The sequence below is a fragment of the Notamacropus eugenii genome, chromosome 1 (genome assembly GCF_028372415.1).
Source record: "Notamacropus eugenii isolate mMacEug1 chromosome 1, mMacEug1.pri_v2, whole genome shotgun sequence".
Taxonomy (NCBI): domain Eukaryota; kingdom Metazoa; phylum Chordata; class Mammalia; order Diprotodontia; family Macropodidae; genus Notamacropus; species Notamacropus eugenii.
In genome coordinates, this window is record NC_092872.1 from 737,483,445 (window position 1) to 737,505,033 (window position 21,589).

At 42.7% G+C, this 21,589-nt stretch overlaps 1 protein-coding gene and 1 long non-coding RNA gene across 10 annotated transcripts in view; one reads left to right on the forward strand and one right to left on the reverse strand.

Annotated features, from left to right (window-relative positions):
* Positions 1 to 272: 272 nt before the first annotated feature.
* LOC140502217 (uncharacterized) lies at positions 273 to 6,816 on the reverse strand. The gene is made up of 2 exons (XR_011966549.1): positions 6,727 to 6,816; positions 273 to 1,599 (listed from the first exon to the last, which is right to left on the reverse strand). It is a non-coding gene; the product is annotated as an uncharacterized lncRNA (long non-coding RNA).
* Positions 6,711 to 21,589, forward strand: part of DYSF (dysferlin) — a 253,717-nt gene continuing 238,838 nt past the window's right edge. For all 9 annotated transcript variants that reach the window (XM_072651404.1, XM_072598690.1, XM_072655480.1 and 6 more), the window contains exon 1: positions 6,711 to 6,837. In XM_072651404.1, coding sequence (XP_072507505.1) covers positions 6,750 to 6,837 — 88 coding nt within the window. In that variant the 5' untranslated portion in view covers positions 6,711 to 6,749. The remainder of the gene's footprint in view (positions 6,838 to 21,589) is intronic.

The window sequence follows — 21,589 nt, forward strand, 5'->3', positions numbered from 1 at the left end:
GTTGCTCTAAGAAGGAGTTTACTGATCAAGTGGGAAAAAACCACCTAAATAATATTGCAGGAAAATAATTTTTAAAAATATTACAGGGGAGGAAGAGAAAGAGAGAGAAAGAGGAAGGATAGAAAGAAAGAGATAGAGGAAGGGAGAGAGAGGGATGGGAGGAAAGGAGGTGGAAGCATCTAATATGGAGTGCTTTTTAAAACAAGTTTAACTAAGGGGAGATGATAGTACAAACAAAAAAATATAACAATGATTTAGTCAACCTGCAAACATTCATAAATATTCCATGTTTAATATTCAAAGAAACTTATGTCCTTTCAGACAACCTTTAGGGTTATATAAGAAGAACTGGCTCTTGTGTTTATCAAGCAGCTTCATTTTACTCTATGGAACTGAAAGTAAGACAATTGTACCTAGTTTACAGTGGGAGTATTTCTCTGATTCAGACAGGACATTGCCACTAAGGATATGGGGAATGGTTTTGCTGAAACTGGAGCTTTCTATGGTTAGAAAAGAGGGTTCAGTTCTGAGATGACATGATATTAGGACATATCCCTGGTGTTTAAAAAAGCAAAAATCGATCAATAAGAATGTATGTGTAGAGCCCACATAAGATTGCATGCCATCTTGGTGAGGGAGGGGGAGAAAACTGAAAACTTATGGAAGTGATTGTTGAAAACTGAAAACAAACAAAAAAATAAATTTTGGGGAAAAATAAAAAAAACACAACTACCAAGAGGCATCAATAAATCTTTTAAGTTTAAAAAACAGGGCAACAAACAAACAAGCATTGATTAAGCATTGATTAAGGGTCCATATGCTCCATTCTGGGAACATAAAGATAAAATGGCCCAGCTCCTGCCCCCAAGGAGCTCCCCTTCCAATAGGGGATGCCCGTAGAGAAGGCATATGAGGATAGGTAATGACAACATGAGGTCGAGTCCTGCCTCTGGTAACACTAATTCCCCTCCTTGCGCTTCAGTGTCCTCCTATGTAAAAAAGAGGGTTGGACAAATCTTTGAAACTCTTAATAAATGCTTGTTGAATGAATGAATACTGTGATTTAAACTACCTTCCAGTTCAGTTTGTGAATTTATTAGTCTGGCTTCTTCCCCTCCACCTTCTCCACCCTGTTCCTCCCTCCACGCCCCTAATGGACCAGATTTTGTTCAGAATTTCCTTCAAAACTCCAGGCACTGCAATGGGAATACAGAAACAAAAGTGAATCAGTGCCTGTCCTCAGGGCACTTCCATTCTAACTGGGGAGGTACACATAGCCATATAAGTATAATGTATGTGAAATGAATAGATGGCATTATGGGAAGGAGGCTTTTCTGAGTATTTGTCCCTCCTGCAGGATCATGCACAACCACGATCTCTTCAGTAATTGCTTTTGCCTTGATTCCGAGGAAAGTCAATTAAAACAGGTGTGACGGGCGAGAAGTTTCTAGCAGGAGGGTCGTGCTGTCCATTTCCAAGAAGTCAGCAACAAATTCCATCCGTCTAGGGTGGGATTCAATTCTTCAATTCTGGGCATTTCTATAGGACATGCCAGTCTCTTGCCAGGAGCCTACATCCATCTATCCTTGTACTATTTCTCTGTATTTGATATGTGTCAAAGAAAAAAATATGAATATTATACACTGTTTTGGAACACTGATCTGCCAGAAACTATTTTATTTAATTTATCATTAATCTATATCTAGGCCATCTCTATCTTAAACAGAGAGATATGAGAACTAGCATAGTCCCCCATACCCTCTAATGAGACTCTCTGTCTCAAGACAATTTCAAGTAACAATTGTCTTCCCTCTATTATCTCCAATTTACCCCATATATGTGCATATGCAGTACAGACTTATATGTATATATACCACATGTTTTATACAAATTCATATAAATTTATATTTGTGCCTACACCAACATATTTTATACAAAGTTGTTTGCATGTGATTTCTCCCATTAGAATGTAAGCTCTTTCAGGGCAGGACAGGGACTGTCTTTTTGCCTCTCTTTGTATCCTCAGTGCTTAGTATAATGCCTGGCACACAGTAGGCACTTAATAAATGCTGATTGATCAACCTGAAAAAGGAAGTGATATCTTAAAATACAGCCTGGGTTGTCATTTCAGAATTAAACAACTCAAGTCGCTAGCACATCCCTCCTGGATTACTCCCTTCACTCCTGGAGTTAAACCAAGATACTTCTCCCCTTTCCATTAATTTCATAAGTTTTTCTTGGTGGAGAAGGGCAGTCACTGTGGATGGGCAGGTAAAGAGGAGACTTTTCTTTGATGGATCAATAACCAGATCACTTCCAGGTGAACATGGCAATGATACAGACAAAACAAAGGTTTTTCTTTATTTAAAAATAATGGGGGGGGGGGGGGGGGGCGGAGCCAAGATGGCAGAGTAGAAGGATGGGCATACTCTAGCTCTCCCCTCATAGCCCATAAAATACCTGCAAAAAATGATTCCAAACAAATTCTAGAGCAGCAGAAGTCACAAAATGACAGAGTGAAACAGATTTCTAGCCCAAGGCAGCCTGGAAGGTCAACAGGAAAGGTCTATCAGAGGGGAGTACATCCCAGCCTGAGCCATGCAGCACAGAAAGGACTGGAATAGGCTTCAGGGTGCAGAATCATGGGTGGCAGCTGTGGTTCCCAGATTTCTCAACCCAAAGACAGCTTCAGAGGTCAGTAAGAAAACTGTTTACCTGAGTGAGAGGGGAGAGGTCTGGCCCCAGCGTTGGCCCCAGGGAAGCAGTAGCCGCTACAGCAGCAGCATCCACCTTTGGAGCCCTCAACCTAAAAACCTTGGAGGAATCAAGTGCCTGATCTGGATCTCAGTCCTGAGGGGTGGTCCTGGGGTGAGGAGGAGCACTGATGCGGTGGCTGGTGGTGGCTGTGGAGAGGGAACCCTACTGGCAGTTCCAGGGCAGAAAACATTGCTTGGTGTTGCTCACAGAGCAGAGCACAAGCCAGGAGAGGAGTAAACTCCTCTCCCTTGATTGTGTTACCTTGGAGGAACTGAGAACTTACAGGTCCCTAGAGTTATCTCAGAGAACAGCTGCACAAAACCTCTGAAGCCTAGACACTTGACAAAGGACTCAAAAGTCAAGTAACTAGCTGGGAAAATGGCCCAAAAGGGAAAAAAATAAGACCATGGAAGGTTACTTTCATGGTGAAAAGGCATTTTCTTCCATCCTTTTGGATGAGGAAGAACAAAGAATACCATCAGAGGAAGACAGAAAAATCAAGGCTTCTACATCCAACACCTCCCAAAAAATATTCAATGGTCTCAGGCCATGGAAGATCTCAAAAAGGATTTTGAAAATCAAGTAAGAAAAGTGGAAAAAAAACTGGGAAGAGAAATGAGAGTGATGCAAGAAAATTATGAAAAGTGAGGCAACAGCTTGCTAAAGGAGATCCAAAAAATGCTGAAGAAAATAACACCTTTAAAAACAGACTAACTCAAATGGCAAAAGAAGTCCAAAAAGTCAGTGAGAAGAAGAAAAGGAGAACTGGGCAAATGGAAAAGGAGGTTCAAAAGCTCAATGAAGAAAAGAGTTCTTTAAAAATTAGAATGGAGCAGATAAAAGTTAATGATTTTATGAGAAACCAAGAAATTATAAAACAAAACCAAAAGAATGAAAAAATAGAAGACAATGTGAAATATCCCACTGGAAAAACAACTGACCTGAAAAATAGATCCAGAAGAGATAATTTGAGAATTATTGGTCTACCTGAAAACCATGTTTAACAAAAAGCCTAAACATCATCTTCTAAAAAATTTTCAAGGAAAACTGCCCTGATATTCTAGAACCAGAGGGTAAAATAGAAATGGAAAGAATTCACAATCACCTCCTGAAAGAGATTCCAAAAGGAAAACTCCTAGGAATACTGTAGTCAAATTCCAGAGTTCCCAGGTCAAAGAGAAAATATTACTAGCAGCCAGAAAGAAACAATTCAAGTATTGTAGAAATACAATCAGGATAACACAGAATTTAGCAGTTTCTACACTAAGGGATCGAAGGGCTTAGAATATAATACTCCAGAGGTCAATTATAACCAAGAATTACAACCAAGAATTACCTACCCAGTAAAACTGAGTATAATACTTCAGGGGAAAAATGGAATTTCAATGAAATAAAGGACTTCCAAGAATTCTTGTTGAAAAGACCAGAGCTGAATAGGAAAATTTGACTTTCAAATACAAGAATCAAGAGAAACATGAAAAGGTAAACAGGAAAGAGAAGACTTAAGGAACTCATTAAAGTTGAACTCTTTACATTCCTACATGGAAAGATGTTATTTGTAACTCATGAGATCTTTTTCAGTATTAGAGTAGTTAGAGGGAATAAATATGTAGGTGTGTATGTATGTGTATATTATATATGTGTAGGTATGTATATGTACCTTGGTGTATATGTATATGTATGTATATATATTATACACACACACACATACACACACATACACATAGAGGGCATAGGGTGAGCTGAATATGAAGGGAGAATACTTAAAAGAAATAAAATTGACTGTTGAATAGAATGTACTAGGAGTAAGAGAAAGGAAGAGGGAGAATATAACAAATCATCTCACATAAAAGAGGCAAGAAAGAGTTTTTACAATGGAGAGGAAGAAGGGAGAGATGAAAGGAAATAAGTGAGCCTTACTCTCATGGTATTTAGCTTAAGAAGGGAATAAGGAAATCTATTTTACCCTGCAGGAAGACAAGGGGGAAGGGGATAGGAAAGGGAAGATAATAGAAGGTACAGCAAATTGGGGAAAAGGACAATCAGGAGCAAACATTATTGTGGGAAGACAGGTCAAGGGAGAGAATGGAATGAATGGAGGGCAGGATAAGACAGAGGGAAATGTGGTTAGTCTTTTACAACATAACTATTATGGAAGTGCTTTGCATTGTTACACATGTATGACCTATATTGAATTGCTTGTTTCCTCAGTGAGGATGGGTGGGGAGGGAGGGAGAGAATATGGAACTCAAAGCTTTAATAATGAATGTTAAAAATTGTTTTAGCATGCAACTGGAAATTAAGATATACAGACAATGGAGTATAGAAATCTATTTTGCCCTACAGGAAAGTAGAGGGGAAGGGGGAATGGAAGAAGGGTAGGTAATAGAAGGGAGGAATGGACTGGAGGAAGGTGTGGATGGGGTGCATGCTGTCCTGGGGTGGGGGATGAGGAGATATGTGGAGAAAATTTTGAATTCAAATTCTTGTGGAAGTGAGTGTTGAGAAATGAAAAATAAATAAATTATATATTTCTAAAAAATGGTACCATCTTTATCCATTTCCCTAAGAAACTTTAATTATTCTTTCCTATCATCCAATTTGACCTATCACTCACTTTTTCCCAGGAGTCTGGAAGAATCTTTGGGGAACAAGATTACTTTGTAATATTTTCAGTTTTACTATAAATGAGGTTTTAAGCATATTTCTGCATATGACATAGGGCAGCATCAGAATCTCCAGGAAAAGGAAGAAAGCCAGTAAGTTGGAGCCATGAATGGTCTGATTCCTGATCCATTTGTCCAAGGTGATAGGTTAAATGGAAAAAGCGATCGAGTGGGAGTCAGGAGGCCTGGGTTCGGATCCTGCCTCTGCCATTTACAGGCTTTGTAAAATGGGGATGAAATGAGCACCTCCCTTCCTGGACTGTTGTGAAGACTCGATGAAAGTACATCTGCAAAGTGTTACACAAACCTTAAAGTGTAAAGTAAATTTGTAAAGTATGATAAATAAGTTTATAAAGTGCAATACCCACTATGATTATGATATGATCCTTTTCAGTGAGCCTCAGTTTTCGCATCTGTACAAGGAAGAAAACGACAATCCTTGTTCTGCCCGCTGTGGGATGTTGTTTTGAAGAAAGAGATTTATAAATCGCGCAGTCCTGGGTTTTAGAACTGGAAGAGAACTCAGAAGTAACTTGGTTTGACTTTTTCATCTGCTAGAATTTCTACAGCGTTTAAGAGTCCCAAAGTGCTTTCCAGGAATTTCCCTTTTTCTCACTACTCAGGGTTGAGCTGAGTTCCAAGCTGTCTCTCACACCAGGGGAAATACCAGGGCTACAGATCTAACCTCGGTCCTCTGGCTCCAGCTCTCTCCCCTAGCGGGTCTGTTCTTGTCGCCAGGGGCATAGTTATTCTCCCTGGCACTAGTCCTCGGCATCCAGAACCCGCCTTCCTCCTTCGCTGCCCGGAAGATAGAAGGACCCATTTAAACCTTCCTCCGCTGCGTGGCCACAGGGCAGCCATAGGCCAGGTGCAGGACGCAATGTCACCGGGGGAGACTTGGCTGCGAGCATTGGATTATGGTCCAGCCCACGCTCCCGAGCCTAGGAAATGAGTCGGAAGGGCAGCAGCCTGACCCGGCTCGAGATCCGAGCAGCTCCCTGCTGACTCAGTGCGTCCCTGAAAGCGCTTCCCAGATCTGACTCTCCTGGGCACGTCCCTTAAAAGGAGTCGGGTTCCTTTAAGAGCGGCCAGTCCGTGGGGACCTGCTCGAGAGCGGACTGGGCTGGGAGCCTGAGAGTCGAATCCGCTACTTCCCGGGGGCCAAGCAAGGGAGGCGCCGCAGACTTCCCGGGAGGGCAGGAGGGGCAGCCGGCGGCCAGCTCCACCCGCTGCGCCACTGCGCCCAGGGACTGCACGGGCCGGGAAGGAAGGGGGGTTTGGGGGCTCTCCCTCCACCTCCTACCTGCTGACTGGAGGGGAGGCAACATGCTGAGGGTGTTCATCCTGTACGCAGAAAACACCCGAACCGGTGATAGCGACGTCAGCGATGCCTACTGCTCGGTGGTGTTCCAAGGTAAGACGCCAGTGGGCAGAAGGCGAGGGGACAGGGAGACAGATAAACTCCGAGGACGCACAAGCAAGGATCCTAGATCTACAACTGGGCCCTCAGAGTTTGGGAAACTGAGATTTCCCCAAGAAAGGAAGTGATTTGCCACAGAGGTAGTAAGTAAGGTCACACACAGGTAATAAGTACAGGTAGTAAGTGACAGAGTTGGGATTTGAACTCAGAGCCTCAAACTCCAAATCCGGACACAGACATACCAAGAGTCACAAAAGGAAAGAGACAAAGTTCATCAGAGACTCCAGGAAAAAGACCAAAACGAACCCGGAGACGCAGAGCAAGATACACAAAGGGAGAATGGGGCCCCGAGAAGGGGAAAGAAAACGAGGGACATGCGAGTACAAATGTGCGGAGAAGGCCGCAGGAAGGGTTCTAGGGAGACACACGGTGAGAGTTGAGGCCAGCCTGGGGGATGCAGGGCGGGTGGGAAGGATCCTTCTCTGCCATTCGAGGGGTGGGGATTGGGCGCGGCTAGGCGCTTCCTTGGGATGCTCCAGAATCGATCCTTCATGACGAGGCCCTCCATTCGAATGTCCACAACAGTAGCCGGCCTCCCACTACCCTCCCTCCCTCGCACTGCCCTGGGACCAAGGTTATTTATAACTAGTCCCCATCCCCCACTTCAGTTCCACCCCGCCGTTCTTTCCTCTTCTGCCTTCCTGGGCCAGGCTGAGTGACTCAGTCCTGTTCCGAGACCCCAGCTGTTGGACGCTGACCGAGGTCTGAGACCCCCTCCAACCCCACAGCCAGGGGTCTGCAACCCTGAACAGTGTTAAGTTCTAGGCACTGTCTTCTCCTCCTGTTCGAAGGTTGCCTGAGGGTGGGAGCCACATCTCCCCCATTATATGGGGAGGCCCATGACCACAATGTTCCCCATCTTCCTGTCAATGTTGTGTCCCTGGGAACCTTATCCCTGAGCCTGGATGAGTAGGCAGCAGGGCATTTCAGTGAGAGGCTGAGCCTGGTAACTTCCTCAGGAGCTCTGGGCTTGAAATTTTGGGGACCCCTGTCAGAAGCCTCAGTAGTCTAGCAACAACATTCTGGGAGAGAGACGCTGAGGGCAGAGTGGTCAGTAGGGTCCTAGCTCTGCCTACGTCAGTGGTCCTCCCCCTTAAACCTGTTTTCTCCGGGTCTTTAGTCCTCTCTTCTCCCCTCCCCCTCCATCGGTTTTCTCCCTGGGCTGAGTCAGGGCCACGCCCACCACACTGGAATCTGCAACAGAGTCTTTGGACATTAGCAGTCAAACAGATAGATGTTCACTTTCATTTTCTTAATTATTGAAGAGAAAAGCTACTAAAAATAATTTTAAAGGGATAGCCACATTCATAGTCAGAATTTCGGGAATCAAGCAGTGGGAGTTAGAATCCTGGCCCAACTATTTGCTGTTTGACCTTGGACAAGCCTCCTCTATAAAATCGGGGTGGGGGTGGGGGTAGGGGTGCTATCTCAGGTCCTTCCACTGGGAACATTCCTGATCCTTGATCACAAGCACGAATTTACAAGTCCCCAGAAGCCTTTGTCTGTTTATAGGATGTTATGCACTTTGATTTCTATTGATGTGAAGGCCACCCAGGAACATGCACTTCCAGACCACAATAGAAGCATGGATGATTTTTAGTTTCCGGCTTGGGTTTGGCCTCCAGAAGAGTCTATATCCATCAGTCCAGAAGTCAGAGCAGCAGGGAGGCAGATGCCCAGACCAGGTCAGAGTCAGGGTGAGAAGCTGACTGTGGCTTCCGTTAGGTGAATGAACGTAAACCCCTCTGTTTGTGTGCTGGCTAGACCATATTTGTTCACGGAGGACACAGACAGACACACAGGCCTCAGACACACAGAAACACACATGTATGGGTTCTTTCTACTAACACCTCCAGTGCACCTGATCTCTATACAATCAGACCTGTCTTAGGAAACTGACTTTGCCAAGGTCCTAGGGGTCTCCAGATGTGTCCTGGGGAGGAGGGGAGGAAACCAGTGTTAGAGTGAAGATAATGGTAGGAATTTCCCTTCTGCATGGGAGAGGGGAAGAGAGAAGTCACTGATCCTGGCCTGAGAGAAGAGGATGATGGAAATCATTCCCCCCTCCCCCGGTATCCCCTCCCCACCCTTTCCAGCTGCAACCAGTCCCACCTAGAGGAAAGAGAGGGCTAGCTACCTGCACCCATCAGCTTTGATCTGCTCTAGGACCCTTGACTCAGGATCTTCCTAAGTTGTTTTCTTATGGTTTCTAATGGTTGTTTTCTTCCCTGGACCGCATCTCAGCTTGACTGAGCACAATTTTCCCTTCCTTCAGGCCCCTCCTCTCCCTCCATCTTATGTATGCATCTCAGCTCCAGAGACATCTTATGTTCTGTCCAACATTGCCACCCTACTCAGCCCCTTTCATTATTGGAAGCATGGAATCCTGCATTAGGCAGAGGTTGGGGGTGGGGACCTACCATCTAACGAATACCTGAGGGCTGCTCTTAAGGAACTTCAGGTGTGATTGTCCCTCCCATGCTCAAAGAGTCTTGCTCTGATTGGAGAGACAGTCTCCATGCTGTGCGGGTGCTGGGGAAAAACATGGCTCCTATCTACACTCCTGAAACATACAGACTAAGAGATTGCCAATTTCTATAAGGCAAACCTTCCCAGATTAACTCCACCTTATTTTTTTCTCTAAGAGTTTCTCTCTCCTCAACCATTTTTTTTTTTTGAGGCAACTGGGGCAACACCGCTAGTAAGTGTCTGAGGCTGAATTTGGACTCTGATCCTACTGACTGCAGAGTCTGTGACTCTAGCCAATATACCACCCATCTGCCCCTCCCCAACCATTGTTGATGCACATAGCTTTATTTATTGGAGTCAGAGGTACAGTGTGGTATATGGAAAACCAGACTCAGAGTAGTCAGGCCTGGGCTTTTAGCCTTAGCTCATCTCTGACATTCACTAGCTGCGTGATCATGGGCAAATAAATCACTGAACCATTCTGAACTTTAATTTCCTCACCAGTAAACTAGGGTAATAATACCCTACCTGTGGAGGGTAATGCCTACCTGTGCACTTTGGAAACCTTAACATGCTACATAAAACTTGGGTCATTAATTTGTGTTTTTTAATCTGCCTTTGGCCTGTCTCTTTTTGGGGGAGGATGCCAGGACTTTATTGCTATCTTTCAGTTTTACGTTGTAATCATCGTTTCTCCATCTATCTCCTCCTCTACTGAATCTTCCCTTGTAATATGGAAAAAAGTTAAGCAAAGACCACATGGCCACAGTTTTGACAGTGTATGGCAGTCACCTCTTTACAAAAAAGAGGAAAGTGTGTTTTACCATCTGCCCTCCCAGGCTAGGACTGGCCATTACAATTCAGCTGAATTAAGGACCTTTCAGAGTGGTCTTCATGGACAACAATGTAGGGAGGAAATATGTTTTCCTGCCTCTTCTTTCTTCACTCTGTTCATTCATACAGATCTTCTATATATGGTTATCTTCCCCAGTGGAATGATGAGTGGCAGACAGTGGGAATCATGACTGTCCCATAGACTGGAAGCTTCCTTAAGCTAGAAATCATCTTTTCATAGCATTGTAGTATCATAGACTTAGAAATGGGAAGGACCTGAGTGGAGACTAAGACCCAGAGGGTTCAAATGACTCATCCGAGGTCATACGGCTAGTACAGGTCTGATATGAGATTTGAACTCAGATCTTTCTGACTCCAAATCTGGTACTTTGTTTACTCAATGACACTGCCATTCCTTGCTTAGATTGTCCCTCTCCCAATTTAGCATGGGATTAAAACCCCTCAGATTCATTCACTGAAGGCCATAGCTAAATGCAGATCATTGTGGTCTCATCCTGTGCATGAATTTGGCCTCTTTTCCAGCTGTCCGAGTTGTCCTCCTCCCCAGCGTGGTCAGTCTGATCACATTTCACCTCCAGCATTACGGAGCCTAACCCATTCCCGAATTTGAGATTTGAAGACAATGCTGTTTTCCCTTTCTGTAGCTGCCAGGATGGTGAATAATTACACAGAAAGCTTTAGCCCTAGAGAAACTCTGGTCAATGGATAACACTTCTAGCAAGCCCTCCCTAACTACCTCATACTTTTTTTCTCCCTTTCCTGGATTCCATTGGAATTCTGTCCTGTAGGATCTCTTTCTCCCTGACCTAGTTCTTTACCAGATTAGTCCAGGGATCTAGCCTGCTCTGCCTCCCTGTCTAACTGACCTCTCAATGCCTTTCTGACTCCCCTCTCCCTCCCCCACCTCCTGGCCTCTGAGTTGTGGACAAACCTGTTTTTGATCCTTAATTCTAGCAGGGGAAAACTGATTATCTTAGATTCACTCATTCCTATCCCTCATCCCTTATACCTTGCTTCTACACTGGCCACATTTCACATATGTGCCCTTCTCTTTACTCACAGAGTCAGACCCTTATCAACTCTCAAAGACCTGCTAATTGATGTCCCAGCTTCGTCTCTCCCCTGACTCCAATTCCACTTGCTCAGCTGCCAAAGTGACTTTCACAGATTGTGGGTCTGGCAGAGTTGCCTCCCCCACCCGCCCTAACAAACTTCAGTCGCTCTCTCGAACCCTTCCAGGATCAAATATAAACTCCTCTGTTTAATTTTGAAAGCCCTTCATAAATCTAACTTGGACCCATCTTTCCAGTGAGATCTCATATTACAGCCCCTCCCCCTTCACCCCCACTTGAAGACAGTTGAAGCTGGCCAACTCACTGTTCTTGGTACATGACAGTCCATCCCTCACTTTTGTGCACATTCTGTCTCCAATGCCTAGAACGACTTGTCTTCATCTTCACCTTTTCAACTCCCTAGAACCCTTCAAAACACACCTCAGGTGCCCACTTGTACTGACCTTGCCGAATGCTCACTTTGTTAGTGCACACCTGTGTGTGTGTATATGAGTGATATTTTTTTGTATGTATACACGCACACACGCACACACACACATATATCCCCAATAGAAAGTAAACTCTGAGTTCAGGGGCTAGATCCTGGAACACTCTCTCCATATTTGTGCATTTTGTGATCTCACTCATGATTAACTTGTATCCTTGTATGTTTTGTTCATGTTATCATCAAAGCAAGTATTTAATAACTACCATGTTCAAAGGATATGGCGGAATATAAATCCAATAAATAAAATAATTCCTCTTCGCAGAGTTTGCATTCTAGTAGAAAAGACAATTACATATTTAAGTAGTTTAGAGTAAACGTATAAAGAACAGGGCAGCGAGGTGGCACAGTGGCTAGACTCAAGAAGACTTATCTTCCTGAGTTCCAAGCTGACTTCAGACACTTCCTAGCTATGTGATCCTGGACAAGTCATTTCACCCTGTTTGCCTCAGTCTCCTTATCTGTAAAAAGAGCTGGAGAGGGAATTGGCAAACCACTCCAGTATCTTTGCCAAGCAAACCTCAAATGGGGTCACGAAGAGATGGACAATGAATAAATGACAACAAAATTAGAAGTGGGGTAGTTTGAGAGTGACCACTAACAGTTGAGGAGAAACAAGAAGGAATTCATGGATAATAAGGTCATCTTTGAGCTGCATGTTGAAGGAAGAGAAGGATTCTCTGAGGAACAGGTGAGGAGGGAGGCTTGGAGATGGGAGAATAGAGGACTGAGAGAAGTTCAGCTTGGCTGGATCACAAAGGGGTATACAAAGGTTGGAAAGATAGGTTAGGGTCAGATTGTGTAGAAGCTAAGCAGAGGAGTTTGTATTTATTTCCAGAAGCAAAAAAAGTTTCTTGATTGGGCTAGTGAGACGGTTAGATGTGAATTTAAGGAAAATGTTTTTGGTAGTATTGTGAAGGATAGATTGAAGTGGCAGCAGGGTCAGGGGGAGACTTGAGGTTGGAAAGTCAGTTAAGAGGCTGTTGTAATATTCTAAGTGAGAAGTGTTGTTGTTGGTTTTCAAAAAGGATGAATGACATCAGGAAGATATTGTCTTGACTTTTAAGTGAATTGGATTTAAGTGAGGCAGGGTTGTGTAAAGTCATCTGCCTCACTTTGTCCTCCAGTTTCATTTGAGTCCAGTGGCAAGATATAGATTGGGATGATTGAGATGATTGGGATGCATCTCCCAGATGCAGTGGGAGACCTTTTGAAACTAAGGTTTTTCCTTGGTCTCAGTTTGTCTGAGGCAACACCCATTCAATGATTTAAGGCTAGGTAAGAAATGAGGCAAAGAATGGCCAAGTTTACCTACTTAAAAAAAGAAAGAAAAATCAAATTGGGAAGGGAAGACCCTTAGGGTTTCTGGCCAGAACAGGAACTAGGAAGTGATGAGTATCTGAGCAAAAATAGTAGTAACGCCAGTAGAAAGAAAGAGTCAGATGGATTTTGCAGCTGATTGAAAATGTGGGATGATGGAGAGTAAGGAGTTGAAGAGGATGCAAAAGTTAAAATAATGGGAGATGGTAACTTCTACAAAAATAGAGAAATCTGGAAGACAGAAGGGTATGGGATGGGGAGGGAAATCCTGAGTTCAGTTTTGGACATGCTGAATTTGAAATGTCTCCAGGAAATACAGCTTGAAATGTCATCTAGGCAATTGATGCTGTAGGATTGAAGCTCGAGGGTGAGACTAGTGCTAGCTATGGGTTTGTAATAGCATGTACCAGTAATTAGCTCATTTTAAGCCTAGGGGAAATAGATTGGAGCCTAAGGATCACTTGGTCTCCTCCTCTTTGGCATTAAGGAATTTATTTTAGACACTTAAGATTTTTGTCACAATCACTCTGAGCCCCCATTTAGGAAAATTCCTATCATTTAGGCAGAGGTTTTACTCTCTAATTTTACAATTAGAGAGATAAAGATAGATAGATAGATAGATAGACAGATAGATAGATAGATAGATAGAGACCCTCATTCCAGGTGAGTGAAGTCCATCCACAGACCTGACCAGCATCAGCAAATCTGGAATCCAAGAGAACCAAGGGAGTTTTAAACTGTGAGTAGACCGAGCTGCTTGAATTTGGACTCAGCTAGCCGGGTAACCCAGCTCATCCCTCTCCCTTCTGCCTCCCTCTTCTCTTTCTTTAGGGTTTACTGGCTAGATGTCCTTCCTTCCAAGTCCAGCTCCACCATTTGCTACTTCTGTGACTTTGGACACATTCTTTAACCAACTGTAAAAATGAGATGACTGGTTTAAATGACATAAGGTTCCCCCTTACTCTAATTCTGTGATCCCAGTGGGAGGGATTGTGAGATCACAGACTTTCCTAAAAGCAGTGGGAAGCTGCTGAGGATTTTTGAGCAGGGGAGTCTTATCATATATGGGGAGCCCATACATCAGTCAGTCAATCAACAATTATTAAGTGCCTACTGTATGCCAGGCACAAGGCTAAGTACGGGAGATACAAAAAGAGTCACTTTTCCTGCCCTCAAGCAGTTTATAATTTATATTAAATATATACAAAGCAAGGTCTATAATTAACAAAGGGAAGGCACTGAAATTAAGAGGGGTTGGGGAAAGCTTCCTGTAAAAGGTAGAATTTTAATTGGGGCTTGAAGGAAGCTAGGGAGGTCAATAGTTGGAACAGAGGAGGGAGAAAGTCCCAGGCCTGGGATCCAGGAAGATTGTTTTGGCAGCTCTGTGGAAGATGAATTGGAGAAGGGGAAAAGCTGGGGGCTGGGTCACTGAACCTCTTGGACTCTCAGTTTCCTCATCTGTAAATGGCAGAGGTTATTCTAGGTCAACTTTAAGGTCACTTCCCATCTGTGATCCTGTGTTGACCTTGGATCTCATCTATTAAACACTTCTTAGCCTCAGTTTCTTTGGGAAGGCGTCTGACCTTCCATAACTCATTTGTAGGCTCAAATCTGGGGCCCTCTAGTGGTCATATTTGGAGAGGGAGGACCACCATCCGTAGACTCTGGAAATTTGGCCTACTACCCTTAAGTTTCTGTTTCTCCTCCAAGGAGAATCTTCAATTCTCAGCACATTTGCATGAAAGAGATTTTTTGGCAAGCCCAGAGCCTAATGACTGACCTCACCTTTCCCTTTTAGGTTCTTTCTGATTCTTCCAGGCTTCTCCCTTCTCACCCTCTGGATACATCAGGTGATTTTCAAAATTCAAAATTTTGGATTTCACAATTCAGGTGATTTTCAAAAATCAGATAACTATAGATTTGCATGAGAAAAACACCTTATACATGTACTTCTTGTGATAGACTCTTCCACTATAAGAGGGAATTCAGATATAAATCAGGTAAAAATGCAGACCCTTGAGCTTAGGATTCATTTTTCTGTGAAGACTTCCCAGAACCCTCCTTCCCATCCTCCTTTTTTAAGGTTTTTTTTGTCTCTTCTAATTTCTTATGCTCATCATAATCTTGCTAATAATGACAAACATACTGTAACCAGGTCAAGATCCTACATAAAGATTATTATGACAAGCAAGTCATTTCACTTACCAATGGTCAAGGATGACAGCATTTGCTTTGTATTGGTTGAATGTCATCCAGTGGTTTATCTCTGGATAGAGCCTTTGAAAACTGCTAAGTTGAAACAAAAGGCCCCTCATGGGTAATGTTCACATGGACTCATCCTATAATATGTCAACAAAGAGTTGGAAAAAAAGTTGTTGAGTCATGTAGATTTCTTTGTGGAAGCAGAGAGGGTTAGAGCAATTCAGGATTAAGTCACTGCCACCAGAAATTACAGAAGAGTTATTTTTAGTGAGCCTAGACTTAGTGATCACTGTAGGTTAAATAAGGAAATGGTAGAGATTCAGTAACATATCACTGCAGGCTATACAAAACTGACAACTACTGAATACCTAGCAAGACACAAATTGTTAACTAGAAACATAGAGAAGAAACTTACATTCTTTCTTGGAATCATGAAAAATCTCCATACTACAAATATGAATTCCCCTCTCCCAAAACAGACTGAGCCATTTTCTCAGATGGAGATATTATTGCTCACAGTTTCTCCTCCATAACATTGATTCATTAGAACTTAAGAACATTTTTAAAAACCACTTATTTATTTATTTTTAGTTTTCAATATTCACTTTTATAAGATTTTGAGTTATAAAAAAGAGAGAAAATAGAATGCTTTTATCTTCATTCAGGAACATTTTTAATAGTTATTACCATTCCAAATACTCACAACCCCTAAGCTGTATGAGATGAAAAACTTTCAAACAAAGGAGATCAAAGTCATATGAATGGAATAAAGTACACATTATTATTCCTACTGTCCTATCTGCAATTAGATTTGTGCTGAGGATGCTTTCTGAGAAGATGAGCTTTTATTCAGATACAAAATGCGGTGGCTAAAATGCTGGACTTACAGTCAGGAAGACCAGAGCTAGTTCTGACGCTTCCTAACTGTGTCACTCTGGGTAAGTCACTTAACCATTGCCTGCCTCAGTTTTCTCATATATAAAATGGGGATAATAATAGTGGCTACCTTCCAGGGTTGTTGGGTTGAGGATAAAATTAGATAAAGTTTTGTAAAGCAGTTGCAAACCTTAATGCATTTATATAAATGTTTATTATCATAATCTACTTGTGTAACAATCTACAGAACATGAAACATACAAGAAAAAATCAGGAAGGCTACTTGTCCCAGGATGATTTTTATCTGAATTCCATTAAAAATGATGAGAACTGGCTAATGGTCATAATTACAACAATCATAATTAGTAATAATAGCTTACATTTCTGTATTTCTTTAAAACTTGCATATTAATTTATACACATTATCTCATTTAAGCCTCTCAAGAACCCAGCAAGGCAGTTACTACAGGTATTATTATTCCCATTTAGGAGATGAGGAAATAAAGATTAAGTGAGTTACCTAGTATTAGTTACTAAGTTAATTAATTAATTACAATTTAATTAATCAGTACTTCTTGGACTGATTTAAACTGGCTAAGGATGATGGAAGGTCAATTCTCTCCTGTTGAGGATGGATTGGATCAGACAGTTGCCAACTGGAGAGGTTAAGGGGTTGTGTGGAGTCTCTCTCCTCCAACTACCAGCAATGACGTCACCATTACTTCATTCTTTTGGTCAAGTCGCTGGTTCCCAATTGAACGCAAATACCTTGGGAAGGGGCAGCAGGCAATGACCTAACATCTCAGTCACAATGAGTTTATCAGGTCCCTTTCAGGGGGACAGTGTACTTGAGGCTGATTGGGGTCCTGGGAGCATCATGTGGGGTCATAAAACCTGAGTTATCAGTTATAAAATTGAGATCTGCCATTTATGACTGGCATGATCTTATGCAAGACCCTTTCCTCTCTGAGAATTATTATTCTCATCTTTAAGGTGGGGATACTGATACCTTTACAAGCTGCCTCCCAGCGTTTTTGTGAGATTTGCAACATGCTCTGTATGGAAGAAAGACAACTGGATTTGGAATCTGAAGATCCTGTTACTATCACAGCTGTGTTAACCACTCCCAGTGACTCACTTCTCCCTCCTGGGCCTCAGTTTTCTCATCCAGAAAATGTCAGGGTTGAACTAGATGATATCTCATATCCAGGATCCCCTAAGGGTTTACATTCTATGAAACTTGGTGTCCATAGAGCAGTGGAGTCCAATTCTGGCTCTGCTCCCATCCTCAGACACTCACAAGCTGTGTGATCCTGGGCAAGTTCCTTAATCCTGTTTGCCTCATTTTCCTCATCTGCCAAATGAGTCGGAGAAATGGCAAACAACTCTAGTACATTTGCCAAGAAAACCCCAAACGGGGTCACAAAGAGTCAGACATGGCTGAAATGACTGAATAACAGCAAAATGAAGGATTTGATTAGATGAATTTTGAGCATCCTTCCAATTCTAATTCTATAATCCCAGTACATAAATGTAAATTATTATTGATATTATTATTACTGACTAAGGGAGAATAAAAGAAGTGCTGAATTTTAGGTGGGCTGCTTTAGGAAGTTGGTGCCTAACAAGAGAGCACTGGGTGCCTAAATGTGGGTGATGCAGAAAGTGGTTCAAGTTGGGAGGAACAGAGAAATATAACAGGCAGGGATGAGGGCGGTGCTAAATACTGACTTTACTAACTTCACTGCTTCTCCTGGAGCCAGGTCTGTTTAAATTTTGTCTCTTCAGAAAATGGCTTAAATTTGGCTTTGGAGAGATTGAGATTAGAAGTTGAGGCTCGGACACTTGGGAGCAGATAGGAGAATTGAGAATGGAGCAGGGAGAGCGACTCAAGGGACAAATCAATCAAGTAAGCATTGATTAATTAAATACTTAAATTAAATACCTACTGTGTGCCAAGCACTTTGCTGGGGATAGAAAGACAAAAATGAAAGTCCCTGCCCTGCATTCTCTTGGAGGACATGTGGGCATTTAGAGGTTTATGTAGAGTAAATACAAAGTTAATACAAGGTGGATAAGGAGGGAGGACACTAGTCATTGGGGGTTGTGCGTGAGGAAATGCTTCATAAAGAAGGTCATGTGTGAACTGCATCTTGAAGGAAGAGGGACTCTGAGAAGTGGGTGAGAAGGGAGAGCATTTTGGGTATAGGAATAGCTAGTGGGAGAGCCCAGAGATCAGAGACGGATTGCAGAGATGAGGAGTAGAGAGGAGGTGAATCAGTACATGTGGTCATACACTGAATTAGTAGCAGAACTAAGACCAGAAAGAGCTGCATGCTGGGAGTAATCCAGATCTGAAGTTTGCCACAGCATGATGGGCAAGAGAACAAAGGAGCAAGGGCTTGAAGAGAAGTAAAAAGTGAAGAATTAATAATTTGCCAAGGGGTCAAGGTAAGGAAAGGAGGAGAGTGTGGCTAGTGGAGCGGTGATGTCCTGAAGGACAGGGTTTGAAGTTCATAATAAGAACCAAGAATGGAGTTATGGACACTAAGCTGTAGTGGAAAATAGACAGATAAAAGTTTATTGTTGGCTAAAGGCATTTCAGCATTCATGATTTTGGAAGGAGAACATTTGTGTGTGAGGCTCAGATCGGGTAGCACTGTCTCTGGGTGTGCCCAGGTGGATCAGTAAAGATAACACCAATCCCACTCAAAAGACATTGAAATAGCTCTATTTAAATAAAAACAACAGGTTTTTACAGAGTATAAAATTATACTTTTTATGAAGTATAATTATGTTAACAAAATAAGCATGGTACTTTGAATATTTGAATTACACAAAGGCTAGCTGGCTAAGTGAGTTTCTCTTGAATACTCTCCTTCCATTCAGATGACTTGTCTTCATCGGGTTACAGCTGCTCGCACACAGAGAAGAGTGAATTTAGACTGGCCCTACCCGTTCTCCTAATTTCTCACCCCCACTCCACTACCCAAAGCTTTGCTTGAATGACTGGCTCCACCCTTGTCTATTTTAAGATTCAGCTCTTGCTTTGGACTCAGAGAAACTGGTCTCAAATGATAAGTGAGATCTCCTCACCCTCTGGTGGAAATGGGTTTGAGAGAAAAGAAAGGAAAACCTGGGGCTCAGACCCTTGCAGGCTGTTTTACATAAAAACACCAGCAGGGGCCACCCTGCTCAAATCCAGGGTCCCCAGAATCCCTACCCTGACAAGTGTCAGAATGCCTTGCGGGTGAGTCCTATCTCTCCCCCACCCCCCAGGCACTTTCCATATTTCCAAAAATAAGCTGGGTGGTGTAATGCAGAGGTTCTTAACCTGGCATCAATGGTCCCCCAAAGGGTGCATGAAGAGATTTCAGGGGGGCTGTTAATTTGAATATGAAAAATTACATCTTTATTTCAAAATCATTGGTTTCTGTTGTCATCCTGTATGTTTTATTCTATGCATTTAAAAACATGATTCTGCAGGCTTCTTCACCAGACTGGCCATGGGGACTAGGACACAAAAGAGGTAGAGAATCTCCGGTGTTGTGGTTAAGAGACTGGTCTTGGAAGGAGGAAGACATGCGCTCAAATTCCACCTCTAACACTGTTCAATTCAATCCATCACCATGTATTAAGTGTCTGCTCTGTGCCAAGCACTGTGCTGGGTGCTAGGGATGTAATAAATGTGAAATAGTGTCAACACCCAAGGAATTTATAGTCTGTTAGAAGGAAACAACAGGGACATGGAAATTGAAGTAGAAGTTATACATAAAACAATTTCAGAAACTAGGAAGTGTAGGAGTCAGGGAGATTCCTTGTAGAAGGAGTTCTCAAACTAAGTGCCTTCCTCTACCCCCAGCTCCCTCTCAGTGGGAATCTGACTTCTACTTTCATCCTCCTCTGCCTACAAGGACCTACCTTGGAATCCCAGTCTCTCTTCTCTTTCCTTTAGGGTCTTAGGAGAAAAGCAAGCAAAGGGAGAATGTGGAAATCTTCTGGCTCCCTATCTCTCTCTTGTGGCTAGCCTTGCTCTGTGTTTACCTCTGAGATAAGGGCTGTGATAGAGGGTTCTATTCTAAAGTAGTACAGGGAAGGAAGGAACAACTGATCAGAAGACGCGAGGTGAATATAGCAGTGGAATGAAAAATGCCCTTTCTTTTTTTCTCCTTTCCTAACTGTTGATCTGCCAACTGCCCAGCGACCAGAGATCCTATTCGGGGAGCTGGGACCAGCTAGGGAAGCCAAGCCCCCTCGAAGACAGTGGGCATAGCAAAGACCACTCTTTAATGTTAATATTAAATTGTTCATTAATTAACATTTAATATTAATTAAATGGATATTAATATTAATTTGTAGATATACATATTTTTAATGCTAGAAAATGCCATTCTCTGGAACACTTGGGCATTTCCTTTATAATTATTCATATGTGTACAGCGAAGGCTCACGTACTCTAAATCAAGCAGAATGTTTGTAAAGTGCCCAGCCCCCGGGAAAGGCTATATAAAAGCTTATTCCTTTTCCCTTCCTCCTTTTTCAATCAACTTGCATTTATGAAGGTCTCAGCCCAAGCCTCTCTGGGTCATTGTTTGGACCCTGATGGTTCAGAGTGAGTGTGAACAGTAATTGTTTCTCTTTTGGCCAGAAACTCTCAGGGTCTTCCCCAATCAGACTGATTAAAAAAAATTTTTTTTTGACTAGTTAGAAGAGGTAACATTCTTTGCTTCATTTTGGATGTAGCCTGAATCATTGAATGGGTGTTGCCTCAGACAAACTGAGACCTTGGAAAGACCTTATCTTGAAAGAACTGCAACAGGGCCATTTCCAGTCATTCCAATTTATATTTTGTAACTGGATCCAGATGGCTCCAGAGGTGAAAGTGAGGCTAGTGACTTTGCACAGCCCTGCCTCATTTAAATCCAATTCTCTTGCATATCATGGCATCACCTTCCTGATGTCATGGTCTTCTTTGAGAAAGAAGGACTAACAATTGCCATTTATTAAGCACTTACTAGGTGGAACACAAGGGGTAGTGAGTTGGTACAGTGGATAGAGCGCTGGACCTGAAGTCAGGAAGACTCATCTATGTGAGTTCAACTCTGGTGTCTGATACGAACTACTTGCGTGACCTTGGGCAAGTCACTTAATTTCGTTTACCTCAGTCTCCTCAATTGTCAAATAAGGTGGAGAAAGCGTTTACCACTCCAGTACCTTTGCCAAGAAAACCCCAAATGGCATTATGAAGGATCAGACATGACTGAAATGACTGAACAACAACAAAAAGTGTGGAAGACTGGCTGTCTATTTGTTATTGTGGTAGCCAGGGGGTGTAATGAAAAGAGTGCTGCACCTAGAGTCAGGGTGAGGATGATGTGAATTCAGATTTGACCTCAGTTAATAGCTG